The sequence below is a fragment of the Vanellus vanellus genome (genome assembly GCF_965231255.1).
Source record: "Vanellus vanellus genome assembly, chromosome: 3".
Classification (NCBI taxonomy): domain Eukaryota; kingdom Metazoa; phylum Chordata; class Aves; order Charadriiformes; family Charadriidae; genus Vanellus; species Vanellus vanellus.
In genome coordinates this window covers 102,935,551-102,957,910 of record NC_138907.1, presented here as the reverse complement: position 1 = coordinate 102,957,910, position 22,360 = coordinate 102,935,551, and the positions used below count along the sequence as shown (strand labels likewise).

General features: G+C 39.7%; 1 protein-coding gene across 1 annotated transcript; it reads right to left on the bottom strand.

Moving 5' to 3' along the window:
• Nucleotides 1-1,212: 1,212 nt before the first annotated feature.
• CILK1 (ciliogenesis associated kinase 1) lies at nucleotides 1,213-20,796 on the bottom strand (the record flags this gene model as incomplete). Its single annotated transcript, XM_082480916.1, has 13 exons — nucleotides 1,213-1,804; nucleotides 2,257-2,370; nucleotides 4,111-4,239; nucleotides 5,609-5,760; nucleotides 6,406-6,596; nucleotides 7,684-7,980; nucleotides 10,166-10,333; nucleotides 10,898-11,069; nucleotides 11,543-11,675; nucleotides 15,139-15,218; nucleotides 17,179-17,300; nucleotides 18,801-18,855; nucleotides 20,696-20,796. 13 exons carry the CDS (start codon nucleotides 20,794-20,796, stop codon nucleotides 1,650-1,652), a joined length of 1,869 nt encoding a protein of 622 aa, XP_082337042.1. The 3' UTR covers nucleotides 1,213-1,649.
• Nucleotides 20,797-22,360: the final 1,564 nt, after the last annotated feature.

Genomic DNA, 22,360 nt, shown 5'->3' with positions numbered 1-22,360 from the left:
CAGCTCCTTTGAAACGGCCAGATGCTGAGAACCATACCTGCTCTGATCCCTTTAGACTGGACTTAAACCTCATAAAGACAAGCTTTGCCTGATCTGTTCATAAAATGAGCTCAGATGAGGTTTCCCAAAAGGTGAGCGTTTCTGTAGGCTTCTGCAGAAAGATGCATTTTCACAGCACACTTCAGCTTTGATGGTGCTGTTCCAAAACGCAGCCATAAAAGACGCTCTCCCATAGCACTGCAGGAGGTGCAGGAACATTCAAATCAATCTTGTGCTGATGGCTGGACTCTGGCACTCCTTTCCAGTGCTGAATTTAAACCAGATTAAGGGGCTATTTTATTTTCTCTATAACCTGATAATTAATTTTCTCTTATAAACTGAGTTAAACTGCTCCTCAAAGAGCTGCATCACCTTCTGTGAAATCAACCACAATTTTAGAACATTTTTTAGCAGGACCAGGCAAGGTCCCATGTTTCCCAGTAGAGCCTGGGGGCCTAATTTACATAAACTGACATATTCTTCACCGTGTAAGCAAAGATGTATTGAAGAACAACTGAAGTAAGCTTAAACTGACTCATTTCCTCTGGATTTTTTTTTTCCCCAAAAGTGATTTAAAACAGTTGGGAAAATTAAGTCAGCTGCATAGATACTGTTTCCTTAAACTCTGCTGCCGGTGTATCACTAATACTTTGTTACTCTGAAACCAGCTTTACAATTGTTAATACTGTCTTAAACATGTCTTCAGGTCTTATATTCCCAACAACAACAAAAAAGGAAGCAGCAGAATCTGATCTTTCTCCTTAGGAATCATTAGAAAATTTAAATGAATTTTACAGAGGTAGGTCCACATTCTATTTCATAGAGAACAATGCCAAGCAGCAACTTTGAAGCAGGACAAAGAGCACTGTGTCAGGAAACAGATCTATGGAAGCGTATTCACCCTTCACCGAACAAGAAGATTCCCCAAATTTGGTAAAAGCAAAAGAATGGAGCTGGAAAACTGGACAGCAGTCCAAGAAAAACCTTGTAAAGGCAAAAATAAATTAAAAAAAAAAAGCCTCTCACTGTCCTTCAGCAGTCTCCCAGTGACTATGGAGGACAGTTTAGACTGTTAGTCACTCAGTCCTTTGATGACAGTACAAAGCAAATGAGCATAGGACAACAGAAGCGTGGCACCAAGACATGGCATCACTGAAATTGTACAGCCTCGTTTAGCACATAAACTTCAGAAAATGTCTAATGAATGCCCCTTCCTCAGTACTTCTCTTCCACTGCAATATTGCACCACTTTGCTTTTCTTATCCACTTTTATAAAAAAGTTGAATCTAATAAAGAAGTTAAATTTTAAAAAAGTTTGTTATAAAAATTTGTCATATAAAAATGCCAAACCCCCTAAGCCATATATACAAAATGTATCAGATTTATGAAAATAACTGGACCCAATTATATAACAAAACAATTTTATACAAAAAGGTACAAGATTGCATTCAAATTAATACAAATAAAAGTAAAAAAAAAATTCAAAAAATGTCTCGCTCATAGAAGATCTGTTTCTTTTAAATTTACAGGTATACAAAACAGTATCAAATTGTCTCGTGTTAGCCACCATTTTATGGGAAACACGCACTGGTTCAGAGTATTTCCACACATCACCGGTGAGCACCATACTTTGCAGACCAGTCAACACGGCCGTGGATGGGCTGAGCTGGTGGTGGGAGAGGCATTAACCTTGGTGTGCTTTTTGTAGGCGAATTGAACAATGGCCGTCCAAGATGGGGTCTCGCTGACTTCAGAGAAGCATAATCTAAGGGACAAAAGAAAATGCAATGGCAGAAAGGTTCGGTGAGTAGCTGTCCACTTTGAATGGCAACTGGATGCAGGTCCAGATCCTTATTTCTCCAGCAAATAAGCCTCCTTTGTGAATGGAATTTGCTGATGTGAAACAGTGGATACAATCTGTAAAACCTTATCAGACAAGGAGCATTTATATCATTGATTTGACAAGTGTGAATTCTGTGCCAGCTCTCACACCAACCTCTAGGTTCCATCGAAATACACTGTGGATAATCCACATATTTCATAAACAAAGTAAAAAATAAACCGAGTCCTTCGTATGAAGTTCTGCAAGGCTATGAACTATAGTTCCAGTCAGTCAGATATTGACAAATAAAGTAAAGCAAAGATTTAGTGCTGTGTATATCTAGCATTACCAGAGTAATGAGCAAGGGACAAAGACAACTTTGGTACTATACTTACTAGAAGATGGATCCACAACTGGTGCTAACTGAACCCTCTGCCCAGCAGAGCCTACTTCCTTCTTCAAAAATGAAGGGATATAACCGCTAGTTAGACCACTTGATCCTACGGGCCCTGAAAGAAATGGCAAGGAACACTTGAGCTCAACACAATGGATCTCCCACACTATCAACAGGTGATAAAGGTGTGCGTTGATGGATCATATTCAAGATCAAGCCTGATCAAGGACTGATGAAAACAGGAACTTCAATGAACACACTAGAAATCCACAGATCCTATACATGCCTGCATTCAGGAGACCGCCAGCATCAGACTGCATTAAAGATTAATGGAAAAGAGGTACAAATTGTGCTCTTACAACGGCAATTTCTGCTTCTCCTTGACATCTCAGCTTTTTCAAGGTTTCTCAAAGCGTTCAAAACTTAGCATTTCAGCTGCAATTATTTTGTTTGACTGGGTCCTACAAGTACATTCTTGATTTCTATGCAGTGAATCTGTGGCTCTGGTGCTACACAAAGTTCTTACTAAAGCCAGTAAGAGTGCAACTTAATAAACTGGGACAAATTCACATTCCAAATTTGGAAAGTCAGCCTCAAACCTTGTCCCTAAGATGAGCAGGAACAGATCTGCATGACCTGCAGGATAAGCTGTAGAAACTGGATCAAAAATAGATACAAATAAACCAGTGTTGAGTCGTAACACAGATGGACAAACTAAACAAGTTAGCATGCACAGATCAGATCCATAGCACATATGCCTATGATGTACTAGAGCAGTAGAGCAGTGGCAAAGCATATTGTGGGAAATTATGGTAGTAAGTAAAAAAGGAAAAAAAATCTAATGATATCCTATGCAGCTACAAAAGAAGCAAAAACTTGTAGAACAGCCAGGAAGGAGACATGTGCTAGGTTCTCGTGTAGTTTAGCCATTTACAACATCCTCCCATCTTGAATCTTTAAAGAACAATTTTCTGATTAAATTACATCCAGAATATTAAGTTTTTTATTTTTTAAACAAGAGTTTCTAAAGGCCCAAAATGCTTCTCTGGGCCAAGATTCAACAGAAATTGTCTCAATCAAACACTTTCTTAATAACATATGCAAAACAAGTACTGTGCTGCAGAACTGTAACATCACATGAAAAACTGAAGTCAAGAAAGATTCAGAGGGAGCACATAGATACAATCTAGAAACATCAACATGTTTAAGTACATCTGGTAAAATCTAATGTAAAAATCTACAAATTAATTACTTCAAATCAAATAATAGGGATTAAATACCTGAAATACCAAATGCCCCAAAAACCTAAAGAAGAAAAATTGAAGAATTTTGCTTTTTGTCTGAAATTTTCAAAGCTATAATTATTCCAGTATTTCAAACAGCATCAACTAAAAGACATGATGATAGATTTTATTTGCTTTATTCACATAACAAGAGTGGTGTGTATGGCTAGTTCAATTTAGACGTGCTTCCTCCTCTATGACCATTTATGCACCAGCTGGACTAAATAACTTGGAAACCTGAAACCATGACTTATAAAAAACTGACAAGGGAAATTGAGGGTGAGATGAAGCATTTCAGGTTGAACAGACTTAAGCCATCCAACCTTCTATGCATGTGGTACTTCAAACCAGACTTTTGGGGATTCATCAGAAGAAATTACTATGTTTCAGTTTAAGGTAGTCTCCAAATCCAAGGAACGGTGCTCATAACTGATGTCAAGAGAAAGAACAGACACAGTAACAAATATCTCCGGAATTGACGATGTATTAGAAATAGGTAACCACAAAATACAGCTGTCTGGAATTGCAGAGACATTACCTATTTTCTCAGAGTGTTAAGTACAGTTTCTTACCTGAATTCATCCTGTTAACGCTTCCTCCCAAACCAGAACCTTTCCCAGGCAAACCAGAACCGGGCCAGGGATTAGACGGAACAGATTCTTTGTTTGAAGTGGAAACTATGCTATTCCTTGTGCTTATTCCTATTGCAAAAACACAAAAATTACCACACTGCAATTTGTTACACAGGCTTGCATTCATTCCATCTGATGCACAATCTTAAAGCAGTTGCCCAGTTCAGTGAACTTAACCAAAACCTTTTCACTCTAACGTGCCTCTGGGTCACCTCCCATCCTCCATGCAGGAATGCTATGGCTAGCCATAGGCCCCATTCCTGCAAAGATAATACTGTAAATAGTTCCACTATCATCAATGGCTGCTTGTGTCAAGGGACAGGATCCTTACATCAAGGCTACAAATACTCAAGTCACAGAAGGCGAACCTTGCTACGTAAATGAAACCTAAGCTTCGTATCAAACGCAGCATTTTAGCCTAACAGTGGCAAGATAACCTGAGAGTAAATAATGGCAGATTACATTTCTCATAGTACTGTACTCTTCTTTGGTGTATCTACTGAAACCACAAGTTGTGCAGTTTGCAGTAGAGTTCATATGTCACATTATTTGTATTTAATATACATCCCCTATTTAAGCAGGGTATCTAACATGCAAGGATGTGCTCATAATTTACTGTAAAGCAATAGCAGGCTTGGGATCAATGTGTTTTACAACCTGCTCTAGTAACACAGCTTTTAGCCATGAAAACTCTACTTTAAGTGATCCAATTTGAAAGTCATCGAAATTAACTGTTTCAGGAAAAAAGACGAAATTTACCATCACAATACCTTCTAGGTTACTTAATTAATTTTGAAGTACTAGCACTACAAGTTAATGAACAACTAACACTGCCTTTATAAATAGAAATTATGAAAGAGGATACATTTATGTTCAGCTTATTTTAAGTACAAGCAGCCATGCTGTCCACCTCCTGTACTTCATCCTGCCCCAGTGCTGGTCTCAGTATAGCAGAAGTTAACATGAAGACAGGCATGCAATTCCTCTATAGACAGGATTTGCATTCTATTTAACTCCATGATACAGCAAAGCATATTCCCATTGTTAGTTAGCTTCTTTTGTTCATGGTATTATATACTCATGAGGTAAACTTAAGGCACTTTATTTTTCAGTCTTATCCTTCTTAGGGAAACAGGGAACAGCTCAGCACATTAACAGACATTTTCTAACACGCTTCAAAGTATGAGTATCCAGCAGGAGTAAGAAGTACAAACAATTCTGTCCCCTCCTTGTAAGCAGGATTTATCTAGTTGCTCGACTGCTAGAATGTAGTTTGTATCACAACCATCTACATTGAGGAGAGCAAGAGCTTTGCTATTTTCTTTAAGCTGCAGCCCTTGGTCCACAAACTCAAAAGATAAAGCCTCATATACCAATGACTACTTCATACTCCTGTTGGACTTACAGGAAGAAAAAGAAATAAGTATTTTTTACTAACCAGGTAGATACCTAGAATGTCTCAAGTAGTGTTGCTTTGCTGCAGAAACTCGCAATGAGGGAGTGTCCTGCTGTGGAAAGGTCACATGGGAAGGTGCACTGCTGCCAGAGCCTACAGCATCCGAAGGCTTCAGGTCCAAAATGCTTTCAAATCTGTAACCCAAAAATTGCTACACTCAGTTCAATTCTTATAGCATATGTTTATCCACAGGTGGCATTCTCATCTCCATCCCATCTCCAGGAATCGTTTCCTCATACTGTGTTTGCTACAGCATAAACACACAGACAACAGGGAATATTTTCAGCCTGAAGCCATACAACTGTCCCTGAAAATCAGATTAGTGCTTCTAGTTCCCTTATATATTGCTCTTAAAGTTTTTATAACTAACTCCGTAAGTTTTTCTCTACTGTGTATAAGCCAGTTTCCATGGATGAAAGTCACCCAAAACAATTCATATGTGTGGAATATGTAAAAATGGTTTGTATGTGAAATAGAAACTATATATTCAAGATTAACTTGGGAGGATTTAAGATAAGCATCATTTTGAAACGGGAAAAATGAACAAGGAATTGTATAGAAGGGTGCACTGTCCATCAATAAAGGTGTTGCAATTCAAAGGTCAGCATTCAACAAGCAGCCAAGGCAAAGCAGGAGAAAGACAAGCTGCATGTCCTTTACCAGCCTGGATATATGTTTCTAGATCTATAGAAAGTGTAAAGAGCAACATTATGAAAAAAGAGGGAAACCTGCTGGATATAAGACCAAATAGCACATGAACATAAAAGAAACCAACCTACCTACGCAGAGTTTCATCGCTCTGCCTCTTCTTGTTTTTCAAGTCCATCTTCATGATGGAAGAGCTGAAATCAAGGTCTTCCAAGTCATCCCAGTCTTCAGAACTCTTCACTGTTCTAGCAAGATGTCCCCATCTTCGTCTAGTTTTTTGTTTAAGTTCACCATTTATATTCTCAGTCCCAGCAGATGTTTTCTGTTATAAAGGTTGAAAAGAAACAAACCCATGCACTTACACCAGGCTACAGGAATAAAGATGATTTTTTTTTTCCCTGTCTCAAAGAGTAATAGCGGCAGTAGAGCTGTAATAACGGAATCCTAATCTTTCATTAAACATGCTAAGAACACAAACTGTAGCCTGTAGACATTATTATGTATCTTCTGCATTTCATCCTGTAATAAAGTATCTTGCACTGACAGAATAAACTTCTTAGGTCTCAATTCCAATTCTATTTACATTTCACTATACACGTCCCAAACAACTAGCTCAAGCTCAATTTTTAACTTCTTGACCCACCTTAACAGTACAAAACTGCATGCACATTCATGTTTCCACAAGCCTGTGCTCAGACATTTATAAAACGTATTTTTCTTGTGGGACAACATAGGTACAAATTTGTGTTTCTTCAGCCATTTAAGCTCATCAGCACATTTCAACCTTGTGCGACTCTGTACAAGGCCAGTACAGACCCTACTTAATTATCTCTTAGCAGCAGCAGCATTCAAACTGTCTGCTCTCGTCATCTATCTTATGAATCCAGTCTCCATGTATAATCAACAGAAATGATGGGTTCTTATGCTGAATGTAGAATCTGTTGCTTTCCATGGCCAGTATAGAAGCCCAAAGGGACTATTACTCTCAGTCACTTAAATTGTATGCCTTAAACGGATTAAGGCAATAGCCCTCTTCTGCCTCATTTCAATACTATTTAGCTTAATACTTTTCTCTCCAGCATTAGTCCCATTAATATTCTGACCACTGACCACCCTTTTTACTCATGAAGTCCCAGTGTCATCCTTTAAGTGGTGCTTTACAACAACAGGAAGCATAAAATGGCTTTGAAATGAGAAATCAACTTGCTTGTTTTATAGCAATTTGATTTAGATTTCAACAAAGTAACTTCCAGTTTCTACCAGAAAGTTATAACTGTTCTTCATTCCCATTTCTTGTTCTTTTAGTAAAGTGTAAGAACCTTATGAAAGAGAACAAGAAAAGGAAACACAATTAAGGAAAAATCAGGCAGCGTATCAGGAGGTGTATCTTATGCTAGATGGATCATTACCTGCTGAGGAACCTTATTGTGAATTGCAGGCAGAAGAACCTGGTTAGACTTGTCCTCCTGTAAGTAGTTACTATGCTCAGCCCCAGAGTTGTCTGTCTTATATGGGTACACCAAGTGCTGAGAAGACTGGCTTTGTTGAAAAGGCCTTGACGAAATGCGGGCGTGAGGTTTTGGAGGGGGTTGTGCTGGAGGGACAGGCTTAATATGCAGAGATGATTTATTATGCAGTTCCTTTTGTTTCCCCAGTTCCTGAACGCCCAGGGCATGCCCAACCTGGAAGTACGGATATCGAAGTGCCTAAAACATAATGAAGATGTTAGGATCCAACCTAGGAAATGCAAGTTTTTAGCTTACTCCACCCCTATGTGACAGTACAAATTTAATTGCCTTTTTCTCTGGGGTGGGAAACAGCAGAAGACATCTCTCAACACTAGATTTTAGTAAGCACAATCCACTTCAGAATAATGTTGCAATAGTAGAAAAGTTTCAACAGATACCAACTTATCAAACCCTCTGTGGACTTGAACAAAAAGAAAAGGTTCTGCAGAAGTAAGATACTTAACCAGGTACATGGCTCTAGAGGGATGTTTCATTATGTGCTGTCTCTTCGTGTGTGTGTGCATGCGTATGGGCAAACACGTGCACACCTGTCATCACAGATTCAGCTATCAAGACTTGAATGACCCCAGAGACATCCCATCTCTTCCATTCTCCAATTCCAAGACTGAATCAAGTGAAACAAAATATAACCTTTATAAAGATTAGCCTCTCTCTTTTTTGGAAGACATGTTGGTAAAAATATCTTTATCCCGCCTTACAAGTAATTAAGGAGTTATCAGTAAAGGCAATTAATCTCTGCCCATCTTGCTGTTTCAGGTATACTCATCTTCCCTTCCTGCAAAAAGCTTCCAAAAGCTGAGATTCCTCACCATATTTGTACCTTACTGTAAAACATTTGTTAATGGCTCTTAATACCAAGTTACAGTCAGTATTTTTTGCTTTTCATTACCTTTGATAGTTCTTAATCTATTGTACTTTTTAACTGCTTTAATTAGCTTTAAAGCTTTATTACAATTTGTATTGAAGGTCTGATATAATCACAAAGGTTCGGCTATGGTCCTATTGAAGTCAAGTCAGATTTGAACCCAGAAACACATCTGTTTTGAAAAAGGTGCCCTGCTCATTTCATTAGCCGAGTACTATCACTACAGTACTGATACCTGAAACCAGTGGCTACCATTAACAACATCAACCAGACCGCTTCTTGTGCAATACTGATGACTTGGGCTATGCTTATGTATGGGATGTTGGGGCATATCTACAGCGCTGTTGAGCTGAGACTGCCCTGCAAACTGCTTTGCATAGGCTAGCTTTATCCAGGCAACACTGGGCTGGATGAGCAGACAGTGAGGCACATTGAAAGCTGACTGAATGGCCCTGCCCAGAGTGGTGGATCAGGGGAACAAAGTCTGGCTGGAGGCCAGTAGGTATCAGTGTACCCCAGAGGTCAATATTGGGGCAAATACAGTTCAACATCTCCATTAATAATGGTGATGGTGGTGCAGAGTGCTCCCTCAGCAAGTTTGCTGATGACACAAAATTGTAATGAGTGGCTGATACACCAGAAGGTCATGCTGCCATCCAGAGGGACCTCAACAGGCTGGAGAAAAGGGCTGACAGGAACCTCATCAAGTTCAACAAGGGGAAATACCAAGTTCTGCACCTAGGGAGGAACAACCCCGAGCACCAGTATGTGCTGGGATAAACTACCTGGAAAGCAGTTTTGCAGAAAAGGATCTGGTAGAAACCAAGTTAAACATGAGCTAATGAAAATGCCCTTGCTGCAAATAAGGTTAGCAGTATCCTGGGCTGCATGAGCAGGAGCGTTGCGAGCAGGCCAAGGGCGGTGATCCTGCCCCTCTGCTCAGCACTGGTGAGGCCACACCTGGAGGGCTCTGTCCAGTTTTGGTCTCCCTAGCAGAAAAGAGAGATGGACATAATGGAGAGAGTCCAGTGAAGGGCCACAAAGATGATAAGGGGCCAGAGCATCTCACATATGAGCAAAGACGAAGAGAGCTGGGGCTGTTCAGCCTGGAGAAGAGAAGCTTCAGGGCAATCTTATCAAAGTATGTAAATACCTAAAGGGAAGGTGCAAAGAAGATGGCGTGAGGCTATTTTCAGTGGTGCCTGGTAGCAGGACCAGAGGCAATGGGCACAAACTGAAACATAGGAGATTCCCTCTGAACATCAGGAAACGCTTTTTTACTTTGAGGGTGACTGAGCACTGACACTTGTTGCCTAGAGCAGGGCATTGGTCCAGATGACCTCCAGAGGCCCTTTCCAACCTCAATCTTGGCATCTGCTCTTCTCCCTTCTAAGAACTACACCCTTGAGCAACTGTTAAATGACTGTCTATAAAAGGTGCCTTGCAGTGAAAGGAAGTGTCATATGCAGATGTGAGAAGAAGAAAACAAAACCAAACCTGACTAGCTGTTGGTCGCTTTTTGGGGTCCCACTGCAGCATATCTCTCATGAGCTGCACAGCTTCACTGCTAGCATTAGGTATGAGGGTTTTTAGGTTGTTAGGTACACACTGAGGCCAGCGAAAATTCATGGAAGCTGAAAGTTGGTAGCCTTCAGGCCAGTCGTTCTGGAAGAATGAGATTTCCAATCACAAAAAAAATTCAGCTGTAAAATATCACAGTGCCTAAGTAGACTAGCATATATTCTCCTATCAGTAACAGGCTGTGTCCAGCTTGCTCTAGACTGTTTTAAAGATTTCACTAGACACTTTCACCTCAAACCTCTGGTGAGAGTTAAGTCTTGCTTTTCATCTGACCAAGTCAAAAGCACAAATGGAATCAGGACACACGAGTCTTGCCACGATTCCAACTTCTAGCCTCCTAAACCACAGGTTTATGTGCAAAATGCATGAGAAAATGGAATTTCCACCTAATGAAATCTCAGTCTAATGACTTTGCTGCTGAGGGGTCTATGCCTCCTCCTCTGAATGTCAGGTTTTATAGCATAATTACATAATGGTTATTTCACAGAAAATAAGTTTTCCTTTAATAAGTTTGCTATATCTGAGATCAATGCCATACAATAGCAGTACGCATGAAAATTGATTACTTTTACGCTTATTGCTGTTGTGTTATTCTGTATTGCAGAACACCTCCAGTACTATTGCAGTCTGGAATGTCACTGTAACTACCTTCTTTGGCGTCCCCAAGACTTGGCAAATTTTGAATATAGTATCAATTTCACTGGCGCCTGGGAAGAGAGGCCTCAGTGTGTAAACTTCTGCCATTATACAACCAACAGCCCAAATATCTATTGGAGAACTATAACTGGTGGATCTCAGAAGGACTTCAGGAGCCCTGTACCTGTAAAAGAGGAAAAAAACAAAACAAAACAAACAAATTCCATCAATCAACACAATTCAAACAGACTACACGAACACGAAACCACTCAGCTCTTCAGTCTTCACTGTGAAGAGCAAACATCCCTTAAAAAGCTTCTATCCTCTCCTATCCCATATGTAAGACTTCATTTTTTTTCCTAGAATGAAGAATTAAAACCTACATAAGCTCTTGTAAGCTCTCTAATGCCTTCCTGACATAGAGCAATCCCAGCATGTCCCACCTGTCTTATCAAGTCCCCTTTTTGCTTGTGTGCTTCTGCTGTCTGCAAACTGTCTTGCTCTAACTGAAGCTTTTTGAATTACGCTAAGCTTGAATGAAAGTTTCAGAAAGAGGAGCATCAGAAGTGGTATTACCTTCAGCACAAATTTAATACTTTATTCTTTAAAGGCTTGATGGTAAGTTTCACACAATGCATGTGAATACTAGCAACTTACCATCTTGTGGATACATAGTCGGTGTAAGGAGGTCTAGATCGGATTTCTCGGGCTAAGCCAAAGTCTGCTATTTTCACAAGTTCTGGTCCCATGCAAAGCAGGTTTTCGGGTTTCAAGTCTCTGTGAAAGAACCCTAAAATTCAAATGAAATATTGATGCGCATTGCAACATCACCCCCAGCTGTAGCCTTTATTTTCCACCTGGATTATTTTGCTTTAGTTTTTATTGCTGAAGCTTGAATAGCACAACACAGAGTTCAGTGTCATATGTGATCAGAGCTAGTCAGTATACTGGTTGTTCAGTCAGACTGAAGAACAGCATATACAAGCTGACTATCTTCTATCAATTCAGAGCATTCTGTCAGGTATCTCCCATTCAAGTGACACTTCTTTAACATAATAAAAAAATTCACCATTTTAATGTTACTAATTCTAATTGTGCTGGAAACTGTGCAATAAAGACATCAAAAATTACTTCAAAAGTTTTTTTAAACAGATTACAAATTGAAACATGAGGTAATTTTTTTGCACTTTAAGCTTATTTTTAAATCTGAGAACATAACAATCTGCAAGCACTCAGTTACTGATCACCCTATCCGACAAGGGATCTCGGCGTATTTTTTTAGTGCTCCATTCAGCAAAACTTGGATCACAAATGAACATTTGGCAAGAGCTCTCTCAATACAAATGAGAGAAGAGTGCTAGAATATTACCGACTACTGTCTCTGAAATTTCCTTCCACCCTTAGTCTGGAAAACTTGTCCCTATGCTTATTTCTTGCAGACATCTGAGACCGCTGTTTCCTATATACAGCTCCTTCTGTAGTAACTAGAGCTCTTTAACCACCTTTTCAGAGATCTTCTAACATGCTTAGTTTTTTCCATGGCCTTGAATATGCTCCCAAAGAGAAAAGAATGAACATTCATAAAGGATATGTCTACATCATCCAGTGTAACTATATTAATGTTTATTTGCTAGATTAATACACGACAGCACTGAAGATATAGCGCTGCAGATTTTTACCAACCAGCAGGTTATGTCCTTGCTAGGGGTATTAAGTAGATATCCTGGTGACAGCTTGAACTACTGACTCTTAATGGAAGGTACCAGACAGGGCAATCAAGGTTGCTTTTAGCATTTAGTACAATCACTTCTGTATTTTGCTGCACAGACATGCAATGCACCAACAGAATACTTTTGAGGCAATTTATTTCATGGCAAAAAAAAGATGCTAAGAGCTTGGGTGGACAAAGAACATAAAAAGTTTACCGGACAAGCATTTCTATGTCGTACAGGAGTGGAATATAGAAATAAAGAGAGTGGAAAAAAGTTCATATGACTTTTCCAGAACTCTTGCAGAGAGAATCTTGGGACATCCTGTGTGACGGCTGTGTGACAGAACTCAGAGGGTTGTGATCAGCGACACAGAGTCTAGTTGGAGGCCTGTAACCAGTGGTGTCCCCCAGGGGTCAATACTTGGTCCAATTTTGTTTAATATATTCATTAATGACCTGGATGAGGGGACAGAGTGTATCCTCAGCAAGTTTGCTGATGACACCAAACTGGGTGGGGTGGCTGACACCCCAGAGGGCCGTGCTGCCATCCAGCATGACCTGGACAGGCTGGAGAGCTGGGCAGAGAAGAACCTAATGAGGTTCAACAAAAGCAAGTGCAAGGTCCTGCACCTGGGGAGGAAGAATGCTAGGCACCAGTACAGGTTAGGGGCGGACCTGCTGGGAAGTAGCTCTGAGGAGAAGGATCTGGGGGTCCTAGTAGACAGTAAATTATCCATGGCCCAGCAATGTGCCCTTGTTGCCAAAAAGGCCAATGGAATCCTGGGCTGCATAGGGAAGAGTGTGGCCAGTAGGTCGAGGGAGGTCATTCTCCCCCTCTACTCTGCACTGCTGAGGCCACAACTGGAATACTGTGTCCAGTTTTGGGCTCCCCAGTTCAAGAGGGACAGGGAACTGCTGGAGAGAGTCCAGCGAAGGGCAACTAAGATGATTAAGGGATTGGAGCATCTCCCTTATGAGGAAAGGCTGAGAGAGCTGGGACCCTTTAGCCTGGAGTAGAGAAGGCTGAGGGGAGACCTTATGAATGCTTACAAGTATCTAAAGAGTGGGTTGAAGGAGGATGGAGCCAGGCTCTTTTCAATGGTTCCCAGTGACAGGACGAGGGGCAATGGGCACAAGTTGGAACATAGGAAGTCCCGTTCAAGTACACGGAAAAACTTCTTTACAATGAGGGTGACAGAGCACTGGCACAGGCTGCCCAGGGAGGTTGTGGAGTCCCCTTCTCTGGAGATTTTCAAGACCCGCCTGGATGCAGTCCTGAGGAATGTGCTCTGGCAATCCTGCTTTAGCAGGGGACTTGGACTAGATGGTCTCTAGAGGTCCCTTCCAACTCTGAAACTCTGTGATTCTGTGATCCAGTCTTACACTGTGAGCCACACGGCCATTAAGACTATCCTGTCAGGCTTCCATGAATTTCCAGATCTTTGTAACTGGATTTGCAACATCTTGGCAGAAATATCAGTCTACTGTGTAGCAGGTCAGGGAACAACACAGTTAGTTTTGAGACAAAATTGTTCATTCTTTATAGCTATAGTACATTAAATAGCAGCAAAAGGTATTCTGAAAGACTGTGATCCATCTGACGATTTATTAAAAAAAGGTGACTTAGATTTTTGCAAACAAATTATATTATTTTTCTGGTTTTAAATATCTTGTATATCATTGGAACAGACTGGAATTTCTAGTTTGGTTTCAGAAGTGCATCTAAGCCCCAAAAGAATAAATAAATAAAATAAAATAAAAAAGAATAAAGCCATTAGCTTGAAAATGTTTTGCAAAATAAAGGTAAATGTTTTCGTCAAGTTAACTGAAATGCTAGTCCTACAAGCCTTTCACTTCCAGGACTTTGGCCACTGATGTTATTTCGCTTCTGATAACCCTGAGAGCTGACTGGCAACATACACTACAGTGTATTTAGCAGGCAGAATTGCAGAGCGCAGCAAAACATGGTGAGGAAGTCATCATTAAAATAAATAATTCCTTTTTTATTAGTTAAGGGAGTCCTGTTACGACTGGCTGGTACATCAGCTTTAGCTTTTATCATTATTGTAAAAATTAGTTGGAAGGCCTTGCAATGAAAGTGGTGACAAACAACAAAGTGTTTGTCACTCTGACTCTATTACTTTAAGTGTATCTTACAGAGAATGTGCATTTTATTCGCATATCTGTGTGTACCTTGAGAAAAGAGTAATTTTTCCTTTATTCTCAGTTTCAGAGGACCTCTAAATCTATCAAGAAACGTACCCATTAACATCAGACGAGTTCTAGAAAGTGGCCAGCTGCCAGTTTGAGAAAGTAGAAATCTACAGAAAAGGAACTGAGCAAACCTTCAGACTAAAATATCAGGCAACTATAAAATATGGGTATTTTCAGTAATCTGAATCTGTCATATAGTGCCATTCTTTTGATCACTCCTTTTACTAAAGCTAGTAATGTAATTGTTAGTGTATTCATAAAAAAACCCAACTTACACAGACACTATCTTGCTCTAATTCAAAATGTTTACAGCTAAAACATAACTTACCATGCTTATGGATAAATGCAAGCCCTTGCAGGATCTGATACATAATATTCCTAACTGTAGACTCCGGAAACAGTTTGTTTCTGTGGGATAAAAGAAAAGGGAACAAATAAATATTAATGATTAAGTTCACACATTAGCTCATGCTATCTAATGAACCAAAGATAAAAGGTAACAATGACAATAAAACTACTAGATATATTTTAAGCACCCTCATGTAGTTTATTTCTCCAATAAAATTTACACAGTATTTGCAGAACTGCCATAACACATTACTTTAAGACTATGTGACATCATGTTAAGACTATATGCGACAGTGAACTAAAAAAGGGGAAAAAAGAAAATTGGCCAAACTGAACAAACCTTAACACATATAGGTCATCAGGCATGCTCCTCAAGGCAGCAAGGGTTCATGTTAATTTAGTGCTTTTCATGTACAGTTTCTTCTGGCCTCTCTTCTAAAGCATATGCAAGGCATACTTTTGAGTTTACCTTGTTATTATCTAACTGCTGATGTGCTACTTTCTCTTCTGTTATCTGAAAAAACAGTCTCATCTGCTACCACTGAAAACAAGAGGTTCTTCTCCTCATAATATTCAGGCGAGAAAAACAGCTATGGCAGGCGGTTTAATGACAGCCTCTCTTACCAAGAGAGGATTCTGATCAAACAGCTCAGTACCAGCTGCCTCTGCGCTTGCCAAAACAAAGTAGAGATGGGGTGGGGTGGAAAACAGTGACAATTTTATTCAGAAAGAGCCTAACAGTGAATGAACACGATGGTCTGGGCCTTATTCAATTTCCTGAGCTTGATTCCTCTCAAAAAACCTGACCATCACATATTTCAGAAGTGAGATCAGCTACTAGAGTCAGCTTTTCATATTTGCTTATTTTTTAAATTACAGCAGAAAGAGAGTCATATTTCCTCTACAGTCCCTTCCAGCAAGACTGGCAATTTTAACAAAGGCTTAAGCAAGTAAATCACATTCTAAAAAGTTTGATTTATACAATGTCTAAGCCGTGCAAGGCCTAGCTAAACCATAAAGAATATGATGTGTAGCACACTTACAGACATCTGCACTTTTTGTTTTCATAAGCAGGTAGGATATATCAAGCATTTCTAAGAAATTCCTAAAGATAGTCGGTTTGTATGTTATACACTTTAATGATTTTCTCAAGATTCATCATTTCATATAATTTCAAATCAGCATCCATATATATGTGTACAATTTAGATAAAGTTGTTCTATACCTGTGCATGCATAATAAGTATTTTTATGCTTTAAAAGGTATTTTATGTAGTATTCACAGAGATATACTGTAACAATAACCTTATTTTGTTAAATGAAATGAGATTACTGTCATCTCCCAGGCCGATTCTATGGTCCATAGAGAAAATGGCCTCCTCGGAGAACAATTCATGACAAGGAGATATTTTGCCCCTAACTATCCTCTGGAGGATGCTATCATGGTCCAAAGGCTAAAATTAAGACTTTATTAATGCTCTAGCAAATATAAAAAAGCTAGATTTTATTGAGAATGCTGACAAATAAAATATACAATCTTTGGATATGTCAGTTCAAATTGCAAGGAAAAAAAAATATTCCTAGAACCAATCCAGAATCTAACCCCTCATGATTACCATTTCAACCACTTTGTATATATGCATTTATTTGAGGAAGCCGTGATACCACCCTCTAATAGAAAAAGCATTGCTGGTTGGAATACTTACCTAGAAATCGGAAGTTCTGGGTTCAGCACCTCCTCAACATGAGGGCTGTTAAAAGTCCACAGTTCCTAACTCCCAAAAGAGTGCTCTACTTATGTGCCAGGCTAATCTGGGAAGAGACACTGGAAACTCTCACTAAACTGTCTGGGATACACTCAAAAGTGACAACCACAGCTCCTACTGCAGCACACAGCTTTAAGCCATAGTGATCTAAGCCTAAACAAATGATCCAAAGTCCTTTGAAAAGTAGCAGGGGTGATAAAAGCACATTACGCAAGTAATTAAGTTATATCGGGAATGGGTGATGCTTTCACATACCTTTCTTTCATTAACTGATAAAGATTTTCCTTCATGTATTCAAACACAAAATACAGATGATCGTTTTCCCTGATAACTTCTTTCAGCTTTACTACATTAGCATGGTTTAATTTCTTCAAAGACTAGAAACAGAAAATACAAACAGGATTTTATAAGGGTCTTGCTCTAATGAAAAAGAAAAAAATATTTCACTGACGCAGAAGACTTGGCTTCTAAAACTCTTCAATATTTTAAATAATCAGACAGCTCTGAGAACAAAGGCCAGATCTCCGAGTATTACCAGATATGTATAAAATATACGTATCAATGCACACAGGTCATTCAAAAGCCAGCTATCTGGCATCACAGTGCACACCAAAACAATTGCACTTTCTCTGTAAGTAACTTCTTACTGGCAGAATTCACACTCTTCTTGTACTCACACTGGTAACAGTCAGTTTAGCCTCAGGACTAAATACAAGCCTGGAAATTCTTCCTTGGTATTGTGGATTAACCCTGGTGGGAGGCTGAGCTCGCTCATCCCCCCAGTGGGATGCAGGAGAGACTCAGAAGGGCAGAAGGTGAGAAAACTGATGGGTTGAGATAGACTGTTTAATAGGTGAAGCAAAAGCTGCGTGTGCAAGCAAAGCAAAACAAGGAATTCATTCACTGCTTCCCAGTGGCAGGCAGGTGTTCAGCCATCTCCAGGAAAGCAGGGCTCCATCACACATAATGGTTACTTTGGAAGACAAATGTCATTGCTCCAAAAGTCCCCCAGCTTTTACTGCTGAGCACAATGTCATATGGAATATCCCTTTGGTCAGCTGGGGTCAGCTGTCCTGGCTGTGTCCCCTCCCTGCCTCTTGTCCACCCTCAGCCGAGTCGCTGGTGGGGAAGTGTGAGAAACAGAGGTGGCTTGAGGTCATACAAGCACTGCTCAGCAATAAGGAGAACATCCCTGTGTTACCAACACTGTTTTGGTCATAAATCCAAAACATACAAGCTGCTAGGAATAAAAGTAACTCTATCCTAGCCAAAACCAGCATACTTGGGTCTTCATTCTCCCTGCTTTTTAGATCTTCAGTGTATTCTACATTTGTTCTTGCTGTCACAACACAGTACCAATACATGGTACTTAAGAAAAGCAACCTAGGTCTTCTGCATGTTGGCAAGAACGATAGCAAGGACTAGAAATTCAGGGAGGTCCTTAGAACATATCCCTAAAGCTTTGCTGGTGTCAGAACTTCATGCTAAATGTCTGTCCCCAAACCAACTACCCAGAAACAACTGCGTGTACAAAGGTTACTGCTGAGCAAAGGGCACGTGTTCTCAAGCTCTGAAAAACAAACATCAATCAACTCCAGGTTTTGTGATAATAAAGCTCGCTCTCTCTCACCACTCACTACAAGGAGGAAGCAGCTCTCTACAACCAAATGATTTTTTGTAAAACTGAAGAGTTTTAGTAAGAATTTTTATAAGACTACAGACACCCCATTCAAATGCAGAGCCAGGAAACAGAACTGTAATGCCACAGCTCATGTTGCAGGGAGTTTTTGATGAAAGGGGTGGAAAGAATTTGGTGTTACCCCCAAACGTGACAGGGATTGTCTAATTTAAAGTCAAGTATTGAATGGAGCAAGTACCTTAACCTCTCGAAGATTCATGCATTCCTCCCAGGAATAAAACTTTCTCTTCATTCTACAATAGCAGAGGGAAAAAATTATTAACACATGGCCAACATCAGCTGGTCTTAGACCCATAAGTCTCCTCACATCTTAACAATTCAGTTTTTCCTTCAAAATATAAGGTGTTACCTCCTAGACAAGGTACACTATTAGAATTTAAAAGCATTACTATTACACAGGACTGCCTTTTTTCATGTATCTATCTTGCTGCAAAACTTTCAGAGCCTTCAACAAGTCAGGGGATGCTATTTTTCTTTCCAGTATACAATGTGGTAGAGTATAATTGTAACAAGAACAAGGGTTATGACAGTTATGAACAACTCAGACTAAGTTTTGAAACAAATCTGATGAAGACCAAATTAAATCACTTCACTGGATCTCAATTTTATCATATTCTTCTTGCTCCTCTTCTCTATATTTTGATTTCTCTGTAATTTCAATACTTTCCCCCTCTAAGTTGTATTTCTTCATTTTTCAGTGTCCACTGCGCCCCATGTTTCTCTCTCCCTTGCGAGTTGCATCTATCATGCCAAATGCTTTTCCAATTATCTTTCCTTTCAAGCTTATAAGCAACTCTGCTCTAACAGGAACAAACTCTGTGTCAGATCTGTCCTCTCCTAAACCAGAATATAACTCTGAACAAGTATTTGTGCATAACGTATGGTCCTATTTGTTCACATACATTTTGATTATGACTGAGTTCTTTCACACATAATTCTCTGCTTTAGGACCAACAGGATGAAGGCTCACAAGCACACACACGGAAGAGCACAGATTAAACTTACAAAAACACCCAGCTGCTTAGAGTCTGGATTTCAGAGGGAGTTAGGCACCCTTTGAAGATCTGAGTCTTTGTCAAACTTAAATAATAGTTCACTATTACTTAATATTGTAGTAAGTTTCCAGTTTGAAATCAGCTCTTATAATTAGAATAGTTTAAGAACTATAATCCTTTCATTCCGTGGAATTAAGCAGTGGTTTTGCAGTCACTGTCTTGTGCGTTCAGCCATCAGGCCATTTCTGTTCTTGATAATGGATTGGCATTAACAAGCAAGCTAAGAGAGTACCATCTTCTCGTTTGTTCTGAAATTTTTGAGTTTCCACCATGCTGCAAAATGAAAATCAAAGGTGTCTCTGGCAAGATTTAATACAGGAAAAATACCCCCAGCGCAGAGGATTTAGAAAGTTGCTAAAGCCAGCTATTGACCGTTCATACAAAACAGCATTGTACTGAAAGCTCTTTTGACAAGTATGTCCCTGGGTCATGGTCGGTATTTCAGGAAGGTGCCTGCAACGCTTTACAGCTGTATCTTACCACAACTAGGACAAATAAGCCATTTACAAACTGAGGTCACTGCTGAAGCAGCAGAGAAAATCAAGTGGATTTCTCAAGGAATTTTAAGAAAATTTTAAGCTGAAAAGACCAATATGTAACAGCATATAAAGATACAGCTAATGGACAATGAGACCCATTGTGTTAATTATCACTGCAGTATTAACATTTCACTGGAAATTAGACCATGAAATGTATGTTCCACGTAATCAGCACAGAAGGGGCTGCAGATTCCAAAGCAGGGTTGCAGAATACTCTAAATAACATACATAATACATGCTTGACTGCACACAGTAGCAGAGCACTGTTACAATAAGCCTATATACCTCACCCTCTTTATCTTCTGCTGGAGCTTTGGAGAAGACAAGGATCTGGAACTCTGCATGCTGCCCTAATACAACTCCAAATACAAACATTGCATGGAATGTGAAATACTCAAACCAGCACAGCCAAGGGACGGGGACCACAGAATGGAAAAACCTGGACCATACACTGTTAAGTAACAAATGAAAATACTTACTTTTTAATGGCTATTAGCTCTCCAGATTCAATGCTTCTCCCTAGGAGGACAGAGCCGTAGGTCCCATCACCAAGCTGTCTGATAGTTGTATACCTATTCATGATGAGGATACTTTAGCTGCAAGCGCATTTCAATCCTTAGTGTTTCTTGTGCTTCTCCTCCGAGTGTAACCAGTTCTTTCTGTGGCAGCACAAATACAGAGCACTCAGGACAGTGTGAACAGTTGCAGGAATCATGTTTTCAAGACTTAGCCTTTGGTCTGAAAGCACAGAACACAATCCGTTTGATTTCTGTACCCTTCCGAGATTGCTAGTTTGCAGACTCCATTCTCCTCCAAGAGATATTCCATGTGTAAACTATACACAAACACTCGTCTTGGTCTCTCACCAGAAAAGGCCCAGCCCGTATCTGGACATAACTGGGTATGTTCCCCAAATCCACTCTTGTGCTAAAGCTAGAGGCAGTTTACAGAAAGCTTGCAGCCAGTCCTAATGGGAGAAACTATAACTGAAAGCAGAGGATAAACTCTCATAGCTTGGAGAAAATAGCTTGCTATCAGAAAAATTAAGCGTTAGAGTAAGATAGGAGGGAATAACGTTCTAGTGAAATTATCTGAACATGTAAGTCACCGTCTCACAAGTCATACTGTCATCAGTTAAAACAAACCAATTTCCTGACTTTCCATAAGGTCCTATGCTTGAGATATAGCCACATGTATTCCCTTAAACAAAGTCTTCAGAGGAAGAATATTATATTCATGTCAGGTAAGACCAAATGTATTTCACTACAGTAGTTCTAAGCATGAATCAGTCTCTAAAAGTAGTGGCTACATCACATTATCTATCCCACCTTTTGTCCTGACACTATGTGAACAACAGAATGCTAGATAATAAAGCAATAAAGTTCTTATTTCCTCATTTAAACTAATTGTTGCTAGTATTTCCTACACTTTCATCTAGAACAAATGTGAACTATTCCATGTAAATTAACCATTCATTTGGAATAAAACAGAACTCCCCTGCAATGAGAGTTTGATCCCTGCATTCTGGTTTTCTCCAGCCCTAAGAGGACAGCAACATTCACGGCTGGTGACTTTTACCTTCTGCATTTAAACTACATTTCCACATTTTTTTTTGTTTGTGGCAGCCTTAAATCTCTCCTCCATCTTGCCTTATTTCACAAAGCCAAATTGTGATTTTAAAAGTAATGGGATTATGTTGCTTGAACTCTGAACTGACATCAATGCAGAGCCACAATCCTGCAGACGCAAGATATTGTGAAGATCCTTTGTTTTCAGTCTTCTAAGCCTATTAGTCCTGCTCACACTGATACAGGAACAAACAAACATAAATTAGGAAATACGATGTTAATACACCTTTTGACAATTTTACACATCAAGTATGAAAAAGAAACAGCATGTCTCTAACACTATCTTAGACACTGAGTAGTGTCTCAAACAGGCAGGAGGAATTGCTCTCTAGCAGTATCCATTTCTCTCCACACACTACTATAGAGAACCATGACCGAGCACCTTAAATTAGAGACCTAATCCCACATTTTGTAGTGCTTATCAAGGAACACAGAGCCTGTCCATAAGAACAGCACTTTGGAGTACCAGTTTCTTTTTGGCTGTGCACCTGCTGTTTAGGCAACGTTCTGCATTCA